Raw genomic sequence first — 18,806 nt, forward strand, 5'->3', positions numbered from 1 at the left:
ACCTATGGTCACTTGATTTTTGACAAAGGAGCCAAAACCATCCAATGGAAAAAGATAGTATTTTCAGCAAATGGTGCTGGTTCAACTGGAGGGCAACATGTAGAAGAATGCAGATCGATCCATCCTTATCACCCTGTACAAAGCTTAAGTCCAAGTGGATCAAGGACCTCCACATCAAACCAGACACACTCAAACTAATAGAAGAAAAACTAGGGAAGCATCTGGAACACATGGGCACTGGAAAAAATTTCCTGAACAAAACACCAATGGCTTATGCTCTAAGATCAAGAATCGACAAATGGGATCTCATAAAACTGCAAAGCTTCTGTAAGGCAAAGGACACTGTGGTTAGGACAAAACGGCAACCAACAGATTGGGAAAAGATCTTTACCAATCCTACAACAGATAGAGGCCTTATTTCCAAAATATACAAAGAACTCAAGAAGTTAGACCGCAGGGAAACAAATAACCCTATTAAAAAATGGGGTTCAGAGCTAAACAAAGAATTCACAGCTGAGGAATGCCGAATGGCTGAGAAACACCTAAAGAAATGTTCAACATCTTTAGTCATAAGGGAAATGCAAATCAAAACAACCCTGAGATTTCACCTCACACCAGTGCGATTGGCTAAGATCAAAAACTCAGGTGACAGCAGATGCTGGCGAGGATGTGGAGAAAGAGGAACACTCCTCCATTGTTGGTGGGATTGCAGACTGGTAAAACCATTCTGGAAATCAGTCTGGAGGTTCCTCAGAAAATTGGACATTGAACTGCCTGATGATCCAGCTATACCTCTCTTGGGTATATACCCAAAAGATGCCTCAACATATAAAAGAGACACGTGCTCCACTATGTTCATCGCAGCCTTATTTATAATAGCCAGAAGCTGGAAAGAACCCAGATGCCCTTCAACAGAGGAATGGATACAGAAAATGTGGTACATCTACACAATGGAATATTACTCAGCTATCAAAAACAACGAGTTTATGAAATTCGTAGGCAAATGGTTGGAACTGGAAAATATCATCCTGAGTGAGCTAACCCAATCACAGAAAGACATACATGGTATGCACTCATTGATAAGTGGCTATTAGCCCAAATGCTTGAATTACCCTAGATCCCTAGAACAAACGAAACTCAAGACGGATGATCAAAATGTGAATGCTTCACTCCTTCTTTAAATGAGGAAAAAGAATACCCTTGGCAGGGAAGGGAGAGGCAAAGATTACAACAGAGACTGAAGGAACACCCATTCAGAGCCTGCCCCACATGTGGCCCATACATATACAGCCACCCAATTAGACAAGATGGATGAAGCAAAGAAGTGCAGACCGACAGGAGCCGGATGTAGATCGCTCCTGAGAGACACAGCCAGAATACAGCAAATATAGAGGCGAATGCCAGCAGCAAACCACTGAACTGAGAATAGGTCCCCTATTGAAGGAATCAGAGAAAGAACTGGAAGAGCTTGAAGGGGCTTGAGACCCCAAAAGTACAACAATGCCAAGCAACCAGAGCTTCCAGGGACTAAGCCACTACCTAAAGACTATACATGGACTGACCCTGGACTCTGACCCCATAGGTAGCAATGAATATCCTAGTAAGAGCACCAGTGGAAGGGGAAGCCCTGGGTCCTGCTAAGACTGAACCCCCAGTGAACTAGTCTATGGGGGGAGGGCGGCAATGGGGGGAGGGTTGGGAGGGGAACACCCATAAGGAAGGGGAGGGGGGAGGGGGATGTTTGCCCGGAAACCGGGAAAGGGAATAACACTCGAAATGTATATAAGAAATACTCAAGTTAATAAAAAAAAAAATAGATACAAAAAAAAAAAAAAAAAGAAATCCTGTGGAAGAAGGGGGTGGGGATTGAAAGAGTCAGAGGAGTCAAGAACACCATAAGATCATACAAAATCAATGAATCTGCGTACCTAAGGACTCACAGAAACAGAACTGCCAGTCAGAGAGCATTCATGGATCAGACCTAAGCCCTGTACATATGCATAATAGTTGTGCATCTGGATCTTCACGTGGGATTCCTATAGTGGAAACATGTCTCTGACTACATTGCCTGCCTCTGCATCTCTTTCCTCTAACCGGGCTGTCTTTCTACCCTCAATAGAAAAAGATGCCCTTAGTATTAATGCAATTTTATAGGCAAAGGCTGATTCTTATCCCTGGGGAAGCTCCCCTTTTCTGAGTAGTTTAGTAAATTTATCATCTTAATTGGCTTTTGCTTGTATATTATTATTTTGACTTTACATTTTTATGTGATTCTGATTTTGTGTGTTTGGGTGGCTTTTGTACTTTTTTCTTGCTGTTTCAGTTTTTACTCCTGTTTGTATGCTGTTTTATTTGACTATTTTTGTTTTCCAAAGGAAAAGGAAAAGAATACCTGGAGTTGGGTTGGGTGATGAGGTGGGGAGGGTCTGGGAAGGTGTTGGGGAAAGAAAAACCTTAATCAGAATATATTGTATAAAAATATTTTCAATAGGAAAGTGAAAAAGAAAATTATCTAAGATGATAACATATTAATTTATGTACGTTCATTTACTCTTTCTATAGACCAATGTGAATGTTCTCTAAGAAGCTATGTATCTATAATATACATACTGAATCAAAGCATGTAATTGTCAGTCATAATGAAATTAATAATATTGAAGTGATTCACATTTATAAAATGGTAACCAATATTCTGCAATTTGCATTTATCTGGTTATCAATATATTACAATTTTTAAAGATGTAATTGATACATTTCTGTCTTCACTTAAATCCATCATCAAAATTCAAAGTAAAAAGACATGAATGTGGAAGGAAAAGGATGAAGTAAAGGAGGAAAAAGGGAGTTTCTTATAATCAGATATCATTGTATACACATATGAAATTCGAAGAAATAAAGGAAAGTTATAATTAGAAACTTAATACATGGACATTTATCTTTAAAATTTGTCATTTTTCATTTATTATGCATTTTTCTTCCTCCTGCCAAGTTAATGTCACAGGTCCTTCTGGTTGCTGCCTATTAGACCAATGACTAAATTAAGCTTCCCCAAAAAGTATTCTTTTGAGTTGGTCATGGTGACATACAGAACTAATTTCAGCACATTGGACAGTAAGGTGAGAATTTCTCACATCATAGGATCTCCTGAACAACATAGGACTAGATAATTTTCTCAACAAATGAAACAGTAACAAAACTGGTAGAATTTATCCAGTATTTCACATTCTTGTTCTGTCGACATCATTCAGTCTAATTTCCATTTGGCCAATTCCAAACTATCAGAGGATTTGTCTTTAACTCGATAATGGAAATGACTTTTAATTCAAATGTAATGATACCTGACCACTAATCAATTCTTATATAATTGGTGTCAGTCATTGTTTCTGGGAGCACTGTATCAAATATACAATTCTAGAAACATATCAGAAGTTTTGTAAAATAATCATTTGGGGACCATGTGCTTTTCCTTTAATTATTTCTGTTTATAGTTAACCAAACATGAAGGGGACTTCCTAAATAGTCTTTGAATCACCATTGGAAAGTAGAGAATGTAGCTTATCTGTTGGTGCACAGAATCATGTAGTAGAAGACAATGACAAAGTGATTTTATTTGTTCACACATACTATAAGACAGAATAGGATGATTTAGAAACAAGCTAGAGTGTAAAAAGAGGATTCAACGTCTCTATGAATATATCATGGGTATTATCCTTTGTAGCAATAGCACTATGAGATCAAATTTAATTACTTGAAGAAGAAAGAGAAATTTGTTAATATAAAGGAGTAGATATAAAAATTTGGGATGCTATTTTAAGCATGTGGTGATATAAATAAATATATATGTAGTGTTAATTTGATTACATATAATTTAATAGATTTTTCATGTATCTGACAGTTTTTTCACAAATTTCTGTTTAATTGATGGTTGTAATATGATCATAACTTTTTCTTAGCATTGGTATTCTAAAAATCTCCTAACTAGAGAAAAACTGAAGAGAACCAGTTGCTTAAAGTCAATTGTGACAAGCTACAGAGGTTAGGGCACTCATTTTTAAAGTAGTTAACTGAACTTTTAAAACTACTTGATATCTAGATATGTGTAATACATCCTAAATAGAACAGATAAACATACTTTATTAAAGAATCTAAGTTAGTGAGTAAATAAAGCTAAGTTTTGATTATTTAGAAAATGTATTTCCTAGTTATATAAGGATGTGTATTAAACTATATTAGCCCTCCAAAATGTATTAGTATGTATATTGAAATATATTTAAAAATATCAATTTAGGAATAATTTGAAATGTTTCAAATGGTAAATAGCTATGAATAATAGCAAGTAAGAAACATTTGGTAAATTTATTTTCCTTATGCTTTTTGCTATAAAAAGTTAAGATTTATTTGTCTTGATATTATAAAACAAACATTTGTCTAAAAAACTAATGTAACTATGAATCAGCCAGTTAACCCATCATTCATTTACAAACAGTCCTGAAATAGGAAAATATCAGAACTGATAACAAGTATCATTCTAAGTAGAAAATAGAAAAGTTAATTTGCATGGATTCTGATTACTTCTGTAAGGACATACAAGGAATGGGTAAGAGGAATATGTAATCAAGAAATTGTAGGAACAGAGAATTGCTTACTCCTCTTATGAATGTTAAGTCGTACAACTCAGGAGTTAGATGGATCAAAATGGATATCGGCATCTCGACTTGACTTCTATTAAGTCTCATTTTATAATTACTTCTTAAGTAAGATTGTGTTGGCTACAGTTTCTACAAAGTCTTAAGAAATATAATGGGTTACTTCTTGTCAAGAATGAGGGCATTAAGAAGCTCCTTTATGAACAGAAAACACTGTCCTTTGTGTGGAGCACAGGCGTAATCAACTAAACAGTAACATTGGGATGCACAGCTGCCTTAACTGACATATGGTCTTATTATTTCTTACAAAAAAGAATTGGTTGATAAAAGCTTTACTCAAGGACCATAACAATTTTTAAAAGAACCTAATCTCACTCTTTAATTGGTATATTAGTTATAGTCCTACTCAGCGAATCATCTCATTATACTACCTAGAGGGATACTTTGCCACTCGTTATCTTAAATCATTCCCTGGACACTCTTGTTCTACAAATTAGGCAGTCTACAAATGCATAAATGGGATTCTTGTACCTAGGGGAGTATTTGGTAACACCCACCCTAATTTTTTTCCATTCCATATGGAGTAGCAATTAGGGATTAAAATACTTCCTTGTCTTAGGTTGAATGGAAAAGAAATTAATTTATATGGGGCAATTATCACTCCTCTCTGGGCTTCCTTACACTGTCAGTGTAAGGTGACACAGGGACTTAATTTACTCCATTATGAGTTCAAGTAATTAAGTGTTAGATGGTTGATAATTTGGAAGACATTATTATAACAAATGTTTGATTTTAGGAAATAGCATATTTGAAAATTAGAAAATTATATAAAATCTCATAATTTATATTTGTGGACAATTTTGGAGTCATACATGAAAGAATAAAATTTTAGAAGGATAACCTTTGCCCTAGAATAATCTGTCTATAGGCATGATTTAAAAATTTCATATGTGACTTCCCTCAAATATGAAATAAAATTCACATGTAGCCCCAGATCAGAATTTTATAGAGTATCTCTGATTATTGGACTCGTGCCACAGGCACAAGGGAATGAAAGTATAGACAGCTTTATGCATCTCCCGTCTTTATATAACCCACACATAACTAAAAATATGTTTGAAAATCTGACACATGTGCTAGAAATTTGTCGTAGTGTTATGACTACTAACAACCCTTGCCAAAGACACATGTTTACTAAGCGACACATTTATTTTGAGGCTCAAAACCTCCTGTCACTGCAGTTGTAAAGTATTGAATGCCCTCTTCTACATACAGCTTGCATCAACATGAACAAGTCCATATACGCACAGGAATGTACACAGGCATGTGAACATAGGTTAGGTTCTTAAAGTTTTTCAAGAATGTGAGATAAACTGTTAATAGATTCTGGAAATTTTATATATTTAAACAATGAATATGGGAGAATCCAATGATTATTTTCTATTAGACGATTTAACTTAGAAAAATAATGCAATGAGTTTTTCTTTATTAATTATAGAAGTTTGGATGGTTTTTCAAATATGGAGTTACTTACATATCAACTGCTCTAAAATTCTTGCAGAATAAATAAAAATGATATTTAGATAGATAACATTTGAAATGTAAAAAAATAAAATGTCCAATTTAAAATAATGTAAAAAATGGAAGCTAGTCATGGTGGCCATAAACTAGGCATTTTAAAATATATGTTATATAGAGCTTTTTGCCAAGGAGGTGATAGAATGGCAAAAATGGAAGGGGGAAGAGAGAGACAGACAGACAGACACAGACACACACACACACACAGAGGGAGTGGGAGGGAGGGAGAGAATGAGAGAGAGAGAGAGAGAGAGAGAGAGAGAGAGAGAGAGAGAGAGATCGAGAGAGAGAGATCAGACAGAAAAGAGAAGATAATGGACAAAAATGATGTATTTGGTCTTTCAGAGTTCATGGAAAAAGACACTATTGGATAGCATTATTTAAAATGTGTTTGTTGTATATTCCTTGTGTGTTATTTCCTATTGTCATGAAAAACACCACTGATGTTATACATCTATACTCCTTTCCTATATTTACTTCACAGATGGTTCACTTCAGCAAATGTTAGTAATAGTCACTGGCAATTATTCAGTTACCCGTTTTTAGACTAACAGTCAAAAATGACTGTAAACCAAGTTTGTGTGTGAGAATAAAGAGTAAAATAATGAGGTTGAATTATATTATCTCATGATTAATTTAAAATATCATCAGTTCTTGTTTTGTATCTTAATGTTTGTATAAAAATATTAGAAAGGACAGTGAATAGATTACACTGGAAATTTTAGAGATACATTATTAGAAAACTGAGATAATAAAATCATTTACATTATTCCTAAAAATTATATTGTAGTAGAACCTTTCAACAGCACTATTTACCTAAACCTCCTGACTTTACTTCCACAGAAAGACAAGGAAGATCAGTGGCTAGAGAAGAAGGTGCAGGGAAATAAAGACCACATTATCTTGGAGCATCTGCAGTGGACAATGGGTTATGAAGTTCAAATCACAGCTGCCAACAGACTTGGGTATTCTGAGCCGACTGTATATGAGTTCAGCATGCCTCCAAAGCCCAACATTATTAAAGGTAAGCAAGATGTTATCTTTTCTCAAAATTAGGATGACATCACCTTTTTTAGCCCCTCTGATATATTTTTACAAATGATGAAAATTAAAATAGATAAACAGAAGTGTCTCTCTCAGTTTTAAGTTCTAGTCCTGATGACTGTTGCATGTCATAATGGAGTTTCACATTTCCCATTAATATGAGATATTGGATCTTTGAAAACAAATGATTTGATATCTGTAGCTATATTATTGAATTGGGGATGATGAAAAGAGGGGGAGGACTGAAGGGGAGAAAGACAGATGAAAATCCACCTGAAAACATTTGATGATATGAGAAGAAACATTTGCAAAGTCAAGTTCTCTGCCAATCCCCTGGGAGCTTGTTTTCCAGCTCTGGTTTGTCTGTCTGCAGCAGAAGACAAGCTCACCCATGCCTGACCAAGAAAGTTGATTTTGGAAACAAAATCAGTGAGGCAGAAACAACTTAAAATACAGTCTGATTAAGAATTGGAGCTGGAGTTATAAGGAGGGTCAAATATATCAAGGAACTTGTAACCTGTTTTTAAATATAAACCAATCATTGATCTCTGTGGCAGGTAAAATCCTAATTCCATTTCACATTAATATGCTAATATCATAATATGTTATTAAAATTATTTTCAGAGTCATTCTATGAATACAATGAAGACAGGACATATGCTAGAGCAAAATGATATTCAATTCTTCCAGTTGTGAATTAAAATGTTTCTTCACAATAAGTGTTATTTGATTTATGAATAGATGGTTGTAAAATATATTTTTAAATATATTTCATTACAAATATGTGATAAGAACAAAATATTCATTCATAAAATCCTGGATCATTTCACTTGTAGCACATACCATTATTAAGGCATAATAGTTTCAAATAAGAAAAAATGTAAAATGTCATTCTGGTTATATGATTTAACTTATAATTTCAGATGTCAATGTGACATGATTTTTAATATACTAGTCTTTTAAGATCGAATAACTTTGATATCATTAATCTTTGATTAAACTATATTATACACATCATAACATTTAAAACTAATTGAACTTGTAACCAAGTATTGATAATATTTATTCAAAATTATTTTAAACTGCATATTTTTGAAATTTTGAAGTCAGGGTACTCCGGAAATATTATGGATATCTCATAATATAATTTTTTTAATTTGAAAGGTATTCCTGTAACATCACATTATATTCCTAGGAAAATATAATGCAAGGAAAAGCTACTCATTTTATAGATTTGCCTTTAGGAGATTAAATGATTGAGTTATGTCAAGTCTATGTGACATTATATATACTTAAAACTTGCCTTTGGAAAGGGATTGATTATTCTATATAAAAGTGATAGGATATAGTACCATTTATCTATTTATTTTTCCTGGAAAATTTGAAATACCAATTATCTTGTCTACAATTATGTTGTGCACATGGTATTTATATTCCATGCATGTCTCCTAAACGTGAATTAAATAGGATCTAAAAGTTAATCAATGTAGCTCACGAAGGAATCTAAAGTATATCCAACTTCCTGAATTCTCATATTGGTTCATATAGGCAGATAAATTATAATTTATTTTATCTAGACATTTGATATAATTTCAAACAAAAGTTTTAGTGCTTTATGAACAAAAGTAAATATTTATGTAAAAAATAAATATTATTTTTAATAGGCACAAGGGCATAATCATATGAATTCATCTTTACATACAACATACCTATAGAAAGATAGTATTTTACATTGTTAGCTTTCTCAATAAAAATACTAATATTTAAGAGGAAAGAAATAGAAAAGTATCACATGACACTGTACAGTGCATAACATTCCCGTATTGTATCCCATAATTATGTTACCTGTCAAACATAATACCTTGCAAAATGTAAAGTAAACTTTAAATAATGATACAATCTGTCAAAAGTAAAATTTAGTCGTCAAATTTATTGTTCTTATCTCAGTATTCTATAAATAAATGGTAAATAAATTGGCTGTAAATAGCAAATCAATAGCATATATCTTATATGAGTGTGAAATTGGATGATGAAATATTTCTTCTAGAAGAAAGTTTCTGAAGATACTTGAAGTAATTAAATTCCAAGTATGTGTATTGCATGGAAAAAAATCTTTGACACAAGTGCTTGTTTCCTTAGCAACTAGAAGGAACCTGAGTGCATCTGTAAAGAATTTGGACATGTTTGCCTCAGGAGACTCATAGGTGTAGAGCTATGCCTCAATGGCTTATAAAAACTATGTAATTAACTCTCAAGATCTTAAAGGGAGTTAGAAAAAGGTTAGTAGCACATAACAGGTGTAGACATTATATGCTTTGCATTCATATTACTAAATTTAAGTGATGAGACAACACATTGTCAAAGTAATTCAGAGAGATGATTCCAAAGGCACAAATAGTCATCTGGTCTACCAAATCCATTCTAGTTGAAAGGTTTTGTGAGTTTCTTCCCATAGTGTGGCAGAAATTGGTACTTTACACTCTTGTATCTTAGTTAGAGAATGATGGGCAAATAGTCCGATAGTCCTGAGGCATGTAATGTCAAATTATTATTTAGATATTCATATTGCAAATAGAAAAAAACATGGTTTGGAAATTTATATTTTGAGGATATGGGAATTAACAGGTGAATAGATTTTGTGGATTAGAAAGATTAACTCAAAAAATAATATTCAAATTCCCCAAAGAGTTTCTGTTTGTGATATTCCATGAGACTTTCTTGGTTCTAGAAGTATGTCAGGCAGGACTAGAAATGGTGTTTAAGGGATTTTTCTTAATTGCTAAAAATGAATCAAAGAACTAAGTACCAAGAACTATGGATGTTTGAAATGCTGTGGAAAACAATTGATTTGAAATACACAATTGTCATTGCATGCAACTTTGTCAAAGTGATTCAGAGAAAGACTAATAACCAATGGATTAAGTGTCATACACAGCAGCAAAACTTGATTCCCCTCATTGTTGATATTTATAAGAAATGTGCCTGTCAATATGGGTAGAGGAAACAAAGATAATGAGAATGACATTTAAGGTGAGGAAAACTCGACTCTTTCATGTGCAATATGTAAGAACCCAGCCACAGTTTAGATACAATAGAGAAGCCTGCCATCCTGCCATGCTATTTTAGAACATAGGATATGATTTCGTTCTCTCTCTCTCTCTCTCTCTCTCTCTCTCTCTCTCTCTCTCTCTCTCTCTCTCTCTCCCCTGTGCAATGGGTAGAAACTCAACATAAAAAAGTGGGAAAATTTGAAAAGGAATTTTACATTTTTTTTAAATTTAATAATTGAAACCAGTGATTGACAAGCCTTATAAAGCCACATGGAAAGTGTGCTTTTGTACACTTAAAATTGTTTACTTACCATCTTGAGGTAATTATTAAAGTGCTAATAAGGATCCTGGAAGCAGTTAAATACATAGCGTTCAACAGAGTTAAATAGTATAACTATATTATACTATTATATATAGTAAGTTATACTATTTAACTCTGTTGTATAGTATTTCAAAATGATCTTCATAGATTTTAAACACAATTAATGCATTTTTCCCTCCAGTTTTAAATAAACTATAAATTCAAGATCTTAACTGAAATGTTGCATGTAAAAATTATAAACAAGTCATTTTTTTAAGACAGAGAAGATATAAATGTAAGGGTTATACTGATTAATATTTTAAAATATTGTCTATCATAGTAGATACATGTCCATGTAGATATACAGATATTTTATTCATAAAGCTCATTACTCAAATGCTTTTACAATACTTTCAAACAATGGCCCACATCTATAGTGAAGATATCAAATATGTGAATAAAGAATTACTCTATAATAATCTGCTTATATATTTTATATACAATACAATCTTTTGAATATGTTCTCTCTCTATATATATTGGCATTAATTGTATTTCTCTCTAGCTTATGATCCTAACTTTAAAAGTATTTTTTAAATTATAATATAGTTTATTTTGATTAAAGATAAGCTTATCTTGAAGATACATCTTTTTGTTTATGGAGAAATGGAACATACACAATGAAATATATGACTATAAGATATTAGGGAGCCTATTCCATTTTACTATAATGTATAAATTACACACTAATTATATGTATAATTTATACATGAAATATACAGTTATAAATGCACACATGAGATCAGAAAAAAGCATTCACTTGAAAATCAAAATAAAAATACTTTTAAATGATTCATCTTATATTTTAATATATACATTAAATAAATTCAGAAAAGTCATGAAATCATGGTCAAATTAACAAGATAAAACTTAATTTTAGCTCCGTGAAATTCTCAATATGATAAAAATGCTGATACGACACATTATTAACTTTTAATATACATAAAATCAAAATTATGATTTATTATTAGTACCATTATTTTCAGAATATTTTGTGAAGTGGTTCAGCAATATATATAGAGTTTGGCAGTAAAAAATTGACTGGTTTCTCCTACATTTTACTCTTCCTCTATGTCTGGATGTTTACTTGCATTTTTTTTTTTATTTTATTTTTTTTCGGAGCTGGGGATCGAACCCAGGGCCTTGCACTTGCTAGGCAAGTGCTCTACCGCTGAGCTAAATCCCCAACCCTACTTGCATTTTATAGTAGTTATTTCTTTCAAATTTTAATAATGGCTATGTAATATGAATGATAATAAATTATGGTAGAGTATACTGTGGAATATTACAAGCTAATGTATACTGTGGTGTTATTAATATTTTAATTGACAATGGGATTGTCGTATGCCTTCTTTCTTATAATTCCTTATGTTCAACATATAACCATAATATTTTTCATTTTAATAATTAACAAAAATAATTTCTGACCACCCTGGTATAAACATTATTGATAAATGTTCTCATATAAATTTTTAGTATAGAGCAATAATTTGGAAGACCGTTGATATACTGTTTTAATCATCATCATTTGTCAGAGTAATTATTTTCTAGTTAAATGTAAATAGCTGTATGTAAATATTTCATTAATTTTTTCTCCTTTTTTCTTTCCTACTGTTTTTTCTTTTCTTTTCCTATTGACAATTTTCTTATTTTTTTATTGTTTTCTATGTTCAAAAACAATTATATCATACAGATAATTGCTGTGAAGCGAATAAAGGTGAAAATGGAAGCCAGTCATGGCACCTGAATGCTGTTGGGTTTACTTTTGTAATTGCCATGAGTTTGTCTTGCTTGTTTTAGTTTTATATGTTCTATGGTATTCCCTGAACTGAGATAACAAAACAGATGCTACAGGCTAATCAAATATTAATAATCAAATGTTATTTTCAGTCCAATTTTTGTTTGCACAATTAGCCTTCTCCTCTTTTCAGCACACTCTCTAATTTTATCTGGGTAATTTGGAAGAAGGCAATGCATAAGAAAATTCCATAAGGATTTTCATTAACCATATGTTTGACTCTAAATCCACAATTTTGCAAAGTAGACTTTGTTACATTGAATTTAAGCATCTTCTATAGCATGTCCTGTTATCAATTTACTTTGAGAATATCATTCAACATACACCCATAAGTATAAAATATGTAAATTGTTGTTTTACAAAATTGTGAATCACTTCTACACGTCTTTAGTACTGTTAAAAGAAGATTTCTGGTTTTGTGAATATTTTTAAGATTTTATAGTTTCTACCATTTATATAAGCCATAAACTTGATACCCTATTATATCAGATACATATATCTCTTGTTCTGCTTTCTGTAGTTTGAGATAAATACTGTCTGGAGGAACACAATTGAATCAAGTTTCTTCTTCTCAATTTGAAGGTTCAATTGACAATTTCTTAAGTGAAAATGCCACTATCCCATTGTCCAGAATCAGTACTTAATCTCTATATGTTTAAATGTTACTGAGTTTAGTACTTACCTATAAATCTTTGGGCAGTGTTGAAGATCTATCATCTGATCCAAATATCCTATTTTCACTACACTTAGCAGTCACCACCTTTTCAAGGATCAGAATGTAAAGCAGCCATTTTAGGCCTGACTTTAAAGGAGATGAAAGTGAGAGGGGAATAAGAAGCTGCTGCATTCAGATAAGAAACAAAACAAAACAAAACCAAAACAAACAAAAACTCAATTGGAAGAAATACAGGAGAATGCTATCTCTCCAGTTTCAGTAATTCGTTAAGGAGAAGAATATGCTGTTAGCATTGAACCACATCTGAAATAATAATGATTACTATTTAAGCCAATTGGAAAAGCACACATGTGCACAAACATATACCATGCACGTGGGCGCGCACACACAGACACACACACACCACAGAGAGAGAGAGAGAGGAAGAAAGAGAGAGAGATGGATATACAACCATAACATTTTATGAACAAACATAACAGTCTTTGCTTGCTCAACCAAAAAGAAAACAAAAACAATAATTACAGTTTGAGAGTCAATCACTAAAATCAAGCATTCAGTTCTCTGAAACACTGTCAATACTTTGGGGATACCCGAACATATTATTTATTATGTGAGGTCCATTATTAATGGTGGATTCATAGCCAGCTTTATTTAAATATATAATTTAAAATATTTTGGCTTAAAATTATTGTTTTTGTCTTATAATTTGCTAACTAATCTGCAGAATGATTTATTTAAAGATAACTTTTCCCTCTTCACTGAAATATAACAAAAATTTTAATTCTTTCAGTATATAAATCTAATTAATATATGGGTAATATTTTTCTTAAATTTTGTATTATAACATGATCCATGCTTTTTAAATTATATATATAGACACTGACATTTGCATTAGATTCCTTGATATTTTCCTGAAGACATGATATGGTCATTACTGATGGGTGAAAATTATTGAGAATTAAGCATATTCTAGAAAAACATTTCTAAGCATCATTTTTTCCCAATACTTTTTAGTTCATGACTCAAACTATTCCATAAAAATGTCATCTCTTATTTAAATTGTCCTGAAATCACAAATCATTTGAAAAACATGAAATGTGTGCTTGGCCAATTACATTGATTGATTTTTTTTAAAGTTTATATCTCATAACTGAAATTCCCAAGAGTGATACCAAGAACACTCAATGTCACAGTTACTAAGAAATGTAATGCATTGTTTTGGAAAACACAAATTTATTTCATTGTACCAAAGGACCATAGAAATTATGTACTTATTGTTACATTAAGGAACTGGCAAGGCTCTTGTTGCTGAATTTTATCTTTTTTTGTCCAAGTTACCTTACTGTGTGAAAACATAAATCTCTCCTCTTTACCCATTTATCTACCTAGGATCAGTCTGCAATGATCTGCACTGTGATTAATGATAAGGAAATTATTAAAAAAACATGCTTCTTAGTTTCTACCCCTTTTGTCCTGTTTGTTTATGAATAAATATCGATTGTTGAAAGTATAGGGATCTGTGTAATGAGGTGGGTGTACTATTAACTATTTAGGTAGCTAGATAACTTTTGATCTAATCGTACGTGTATCGTGATTCATAAGATTGAAAATATTTCAGTAGTTTTTAAACAGTGTAACAGTGATGGAGCTAAATGGATTTGCTTATGCATGCATTGCCGTGTTATCTGTATGTATATGTGTGATGTCATGGTATTTTATTCATTTCATAAGGTCTCCATTTTCTCTTCTCAATTCTAACACAGTAACCCTACCACCTAGATTCAAGGGACTCTCCTTTCAATTATAAGTTTTGTGATTATTTATTAGTTCACTCTGTGAGGTAGTGGTAGGTTCTTCCCCATAAAATGTCTTCTTGGACAAATTGCCATTCAAAGTCCTCCTCTTTGCACTTCTATGGACTTACATAACTAAGTGTTCTCTTATGAAATCCATCCTTAGCTTCTTTCAAAAACTATGAGGATGCCTATATGTAATTACTAACCAACAAGTAGTTTAAAATTGTAATGCCTTTCCCCCTTTTTATTTATTTTCGTTTTCCTAATTAATCTAAACTTGTTGGAGTTTGATTAGATATATTTTAATAAATGTTAAACAATAGAATTAGATTTCCAATCTGTTCTCTATATACGTATAATGGTTTTAGTTTTCTAGGATATAGCAAATACAGTCACAAATTTTATTTTTAATAGGTTTTACAACATACACGTTTATGCTTAAGTTGGCTATTTAAAAGGACATAAATGACTATACAAATTTTGTGAAGGAAGTTAAGATAATAACTGCCATTCATTAATTCAAATGTTGTTTATTTAACACTACACATGTATTAGGATTTAGTTATATTCAAATCGATGAAAGAAAACTTTCAATGGATCCTCTGTGTTTTGATTTGACTATTCTTTTAATTCACCAAGGCATATAATGCATAAAAGTTTGTGCACCAAATAACCAAATTAGGACGAACATTTTTAGATATATAAACATTAAGCATTGTATAATATCCTCTCACCACGAATCAAAAAAAAATAAATTAAAATGACTTTGGCAATTAAAGTTGAATAGATTATATCAAGACAAGAAAGAAGTGTTTTAATCTTATTTTTAAGAATTTTAAAAGTTGTTCTTCAAGTCCAAATAATCAGGATTGTTCATTTTTTGCTGTAATGTTAGAGATAATGAGTGTTCTAAATAAGTTATTGATAGCAGTGACTATTATCCTATATAATTTTCTGACATTATGATGCCACCTGAATAAATACAAAGGCATACACAGAAGTAAATGCCATGTATATCTTGCTATTTTAGGTATTTTTTGATGATTGATTCCTGTGGTGCACGATGATTTTTAACAATCTCAACAACTCCAAATTAAGTATCATTTCTATCTTCAAAAACATAATCTTAATAATTATGCACAATTTTAAAAAGTCCATTACCCTTTTTGCCATTTATTCTCTTTTGTGTCTAGGAATGAGTATATTTCCTGCAGTTGGTTTTCTGTTAATCACGTATAACATATAATTCCTGCCCCAGTAGTTACAGAGAAATATATCATAAAATATTGAGCCAATGCATTTAATAGATTACTCACATTTGCCTGTGTCAAGCAATTGAATATAAAACAGTTTTTGAATTGATTATGAAATTCATTTAAATTGCAAGCCAATATCCATATCAATTAGGTCATAAAAAAGATATAGTTACTTAAGTATTCTGAAGATTTTGCTAATATAAATTTAGTCCTTACCTAAGTAAAGTATTTCTAAATTTTCATTTTGTACTTATCCTAGTATTGGTTAGTTCAGATTATTATTCTATAGTCAATATTTTAAAATTGTATTCTGTTTTTACACAGATGACAAAATGTATATTTACTTTAAAGATAATTTATATGTACCATGATAAGACAATAATGGATTTCATATCTTGCTTTGTTTTATAGAACTTAAATTCATTACCTTGTCTAAGCTCATGTAATAGATAAAATTAATGATAATATACCAAATCTCCCTTGACTCCCAGCTATTAACTTCTAACCCTAAATCGTTTCTTAGGAAATACTACAGATATAAATTGTATTACTTTATAAAATCAATCTATCAGAATTTCTGGAAATTGAAAAAACAATATTTAAGTTGTGTAAAAATGCACATGTTTAATTAAAGTGTATGTGAAGGGCTCTGCGGGCACCCCAATTCATGATGACATCTTCTCTAGTTTAATATTTATTTTTATCTATTTTGAAGTATAGTCTTCCATTCATCCGCGTATACCTACATCTCACTAAGTATGAACTTACATTGCTTTATAATGCCTAGATATTAAACAATTTCTCAATTTGTTTATATTCAAGATGAATTAATTTTATTTTTATAACTTGGCTTTATGAAAGACAATATGAAGTTACAAATTATGAAAGTTGAATAATTTTACAGTACATCATCATTTACAAATTATACTTAATTCAACTTCATTTTATGTATGCACTAAATGGGTAATGAGGACTCCTGAGTCTTTTGAGGAAAATAAACTAATAGTAACAGCCTTCAATAATGTCCACAATTCAGACTTATTTATGAATATTTCTCTCATAATTTTACATTGACTTTATGTATTTTTATGTTTGAAACTGAATATTTGATCATTTTAATGGCATTTGTTTTCATCGCAAATTATTTTATTGAAAATATGTACATGTTGTAAATGTATTGTCTTTGGTATCATCTCTTATTTAACACGCACCATTTACTATCAAGTACAATGTATAATCCTTTGCATGGTTTTCATAATGTATTAAGTGTCATTTTATTTTTTGTATCTCTGTGTCTTCTCCATTGTTGTAATAAAGAAAACTGCGGAAAGTCTTCGTTACATGTGTTTTCTTTATTACTGTTACAGTCTCCTTTGTCCTTCTGTGTGATTTCATTTCCAACTTGGTGAAATTCCCATTTTTAAAACCTTCGTTTGTAGTCAAGATCAGTGATAAATGTTTGTTAGTGAGTGGTTTCAATTTTGAGATCATAAAAACACACATAAATATTGAATATGAATTAACTCAAATATTTCCCTGTTTGCAGTACAATAATTTATGATACTGAAGGAAGACCATAAAATATAATTTTAAAAATCATAACTATTCTTTTCTTTGCAGATAAAGTATAAAGCAAAAATGATAACATTTTTGTTTATGAGTACGAACAATAGTAACTATAAAGGCTAGAAAAGCTTCTGTGTTTTATTCTTAAACACAAACTCTCAAAAAACCACGGGGAACGGATTAAGTAACACATTCAACTATATCTTCACACTAGCCATATGAGACATAGGGTGTTTCCCTTATATTATAGAGGAGAATACGCAGCTTCAGAAAGGTTGACTAACTTTCATGTTACAGACTTATCATTTCAATCTAGTTAACACTATTATTTGATTGTTGAGTAATGTATGGTTTCCAATTCTTCATTCTTACCATGAAAATTAAGTTTGTGTATTGATAAATGTACCTCCCAGAGATGAATATATAAGAAACAGAGATTTACACAACGCATATACAGAATCGCTGTTTCTCAAGATTCATGTTTCTTTTTAATTAGATATTTTATGTATTCACATTTGAAAGGTTATCCTCTTTCCCAGATACCCCCTCTCCAATCCCCCATCCTCTGATTCTATGAGGATTTCACCCCCCTGCCAACCACCCATTCCCACCTGTCCACTCCGGCATTCCCCTACATTGGGGAAACGAGCCTTCACAGGACCAACGGCTTCTCCCATTGATGCCAGAACCTCTGTTACATATGCAGCTACACTACCTCTATGGGTACTGTTGGTTGGTGGTTTAGTCCCTGAGAGATCTGGGGGAGAGGGGTCTGGTTGATTGATATTGTTGTTCTTCCTATGGGGTTGCAAACCCATTCAGCTCCTTTGGTCCTTTCCCTAAATCCTCCTTTGGGGTCTTCATGCTCAGTCCGGTTAGCTGCAAGCATCCACATCTGTACACGTAATGCTCTGGCAAAGCCTCTAAGTAGACATCCATTATAAGGCTCCTGTCAGCAAGCACTTCTTAGCATCAGCAATAGTGACTGGGTTTGGTGGCTGCTTATGGGATGGATCCCCAGGTTGGGGCAGTCTCT

The 18,806-nt window shown here is 31.9% G+C and overlaps 1 protein-coding gene across 3 annotated transcripts in view; it reads left to right on the forward strand.

Annotated features, from left to right (window-relative positions):
- The window catches only part of Ncam2 (neural cell adhesion molecule 2), a 487,041-nt gene that overhangs the window by 421,239 nt on the left and 46,996 nt on the right, over window positions 1-18,806 (forward strand). For 2 of the 3 annotated variants that reach the window (XM_039088217.2, NM_203409.2), the window contains exon 15: window positions 7,068-7,248. In XM_039088217.2, the coding sequence (XP_038944145.1) occupies window positions 7,068-7,248 (181 nt within the window). Of the gene's footprint in view, window positions 1-7,067; window positions 7,249-12,371; window positions 17,538-18,806 lie in introns of those variants that run through there. The other variant, XM_039088218.2, reaches the window with a different exon arrangement.

This window comes from Rattus norvegicus, chromosome 11 (genome assembly GCF_036323735.1).
Source record: "Rattus norvegicus strain BN/NHsdMcwi chromosome 11, GRCr8, whole genome shotgun sequence".
Lineage (NCBI taxonomy): Eukaryota > Metazoa > Chordata > Mammalia > Rodentia > Muridae > Rattus > Rattus norvegicus.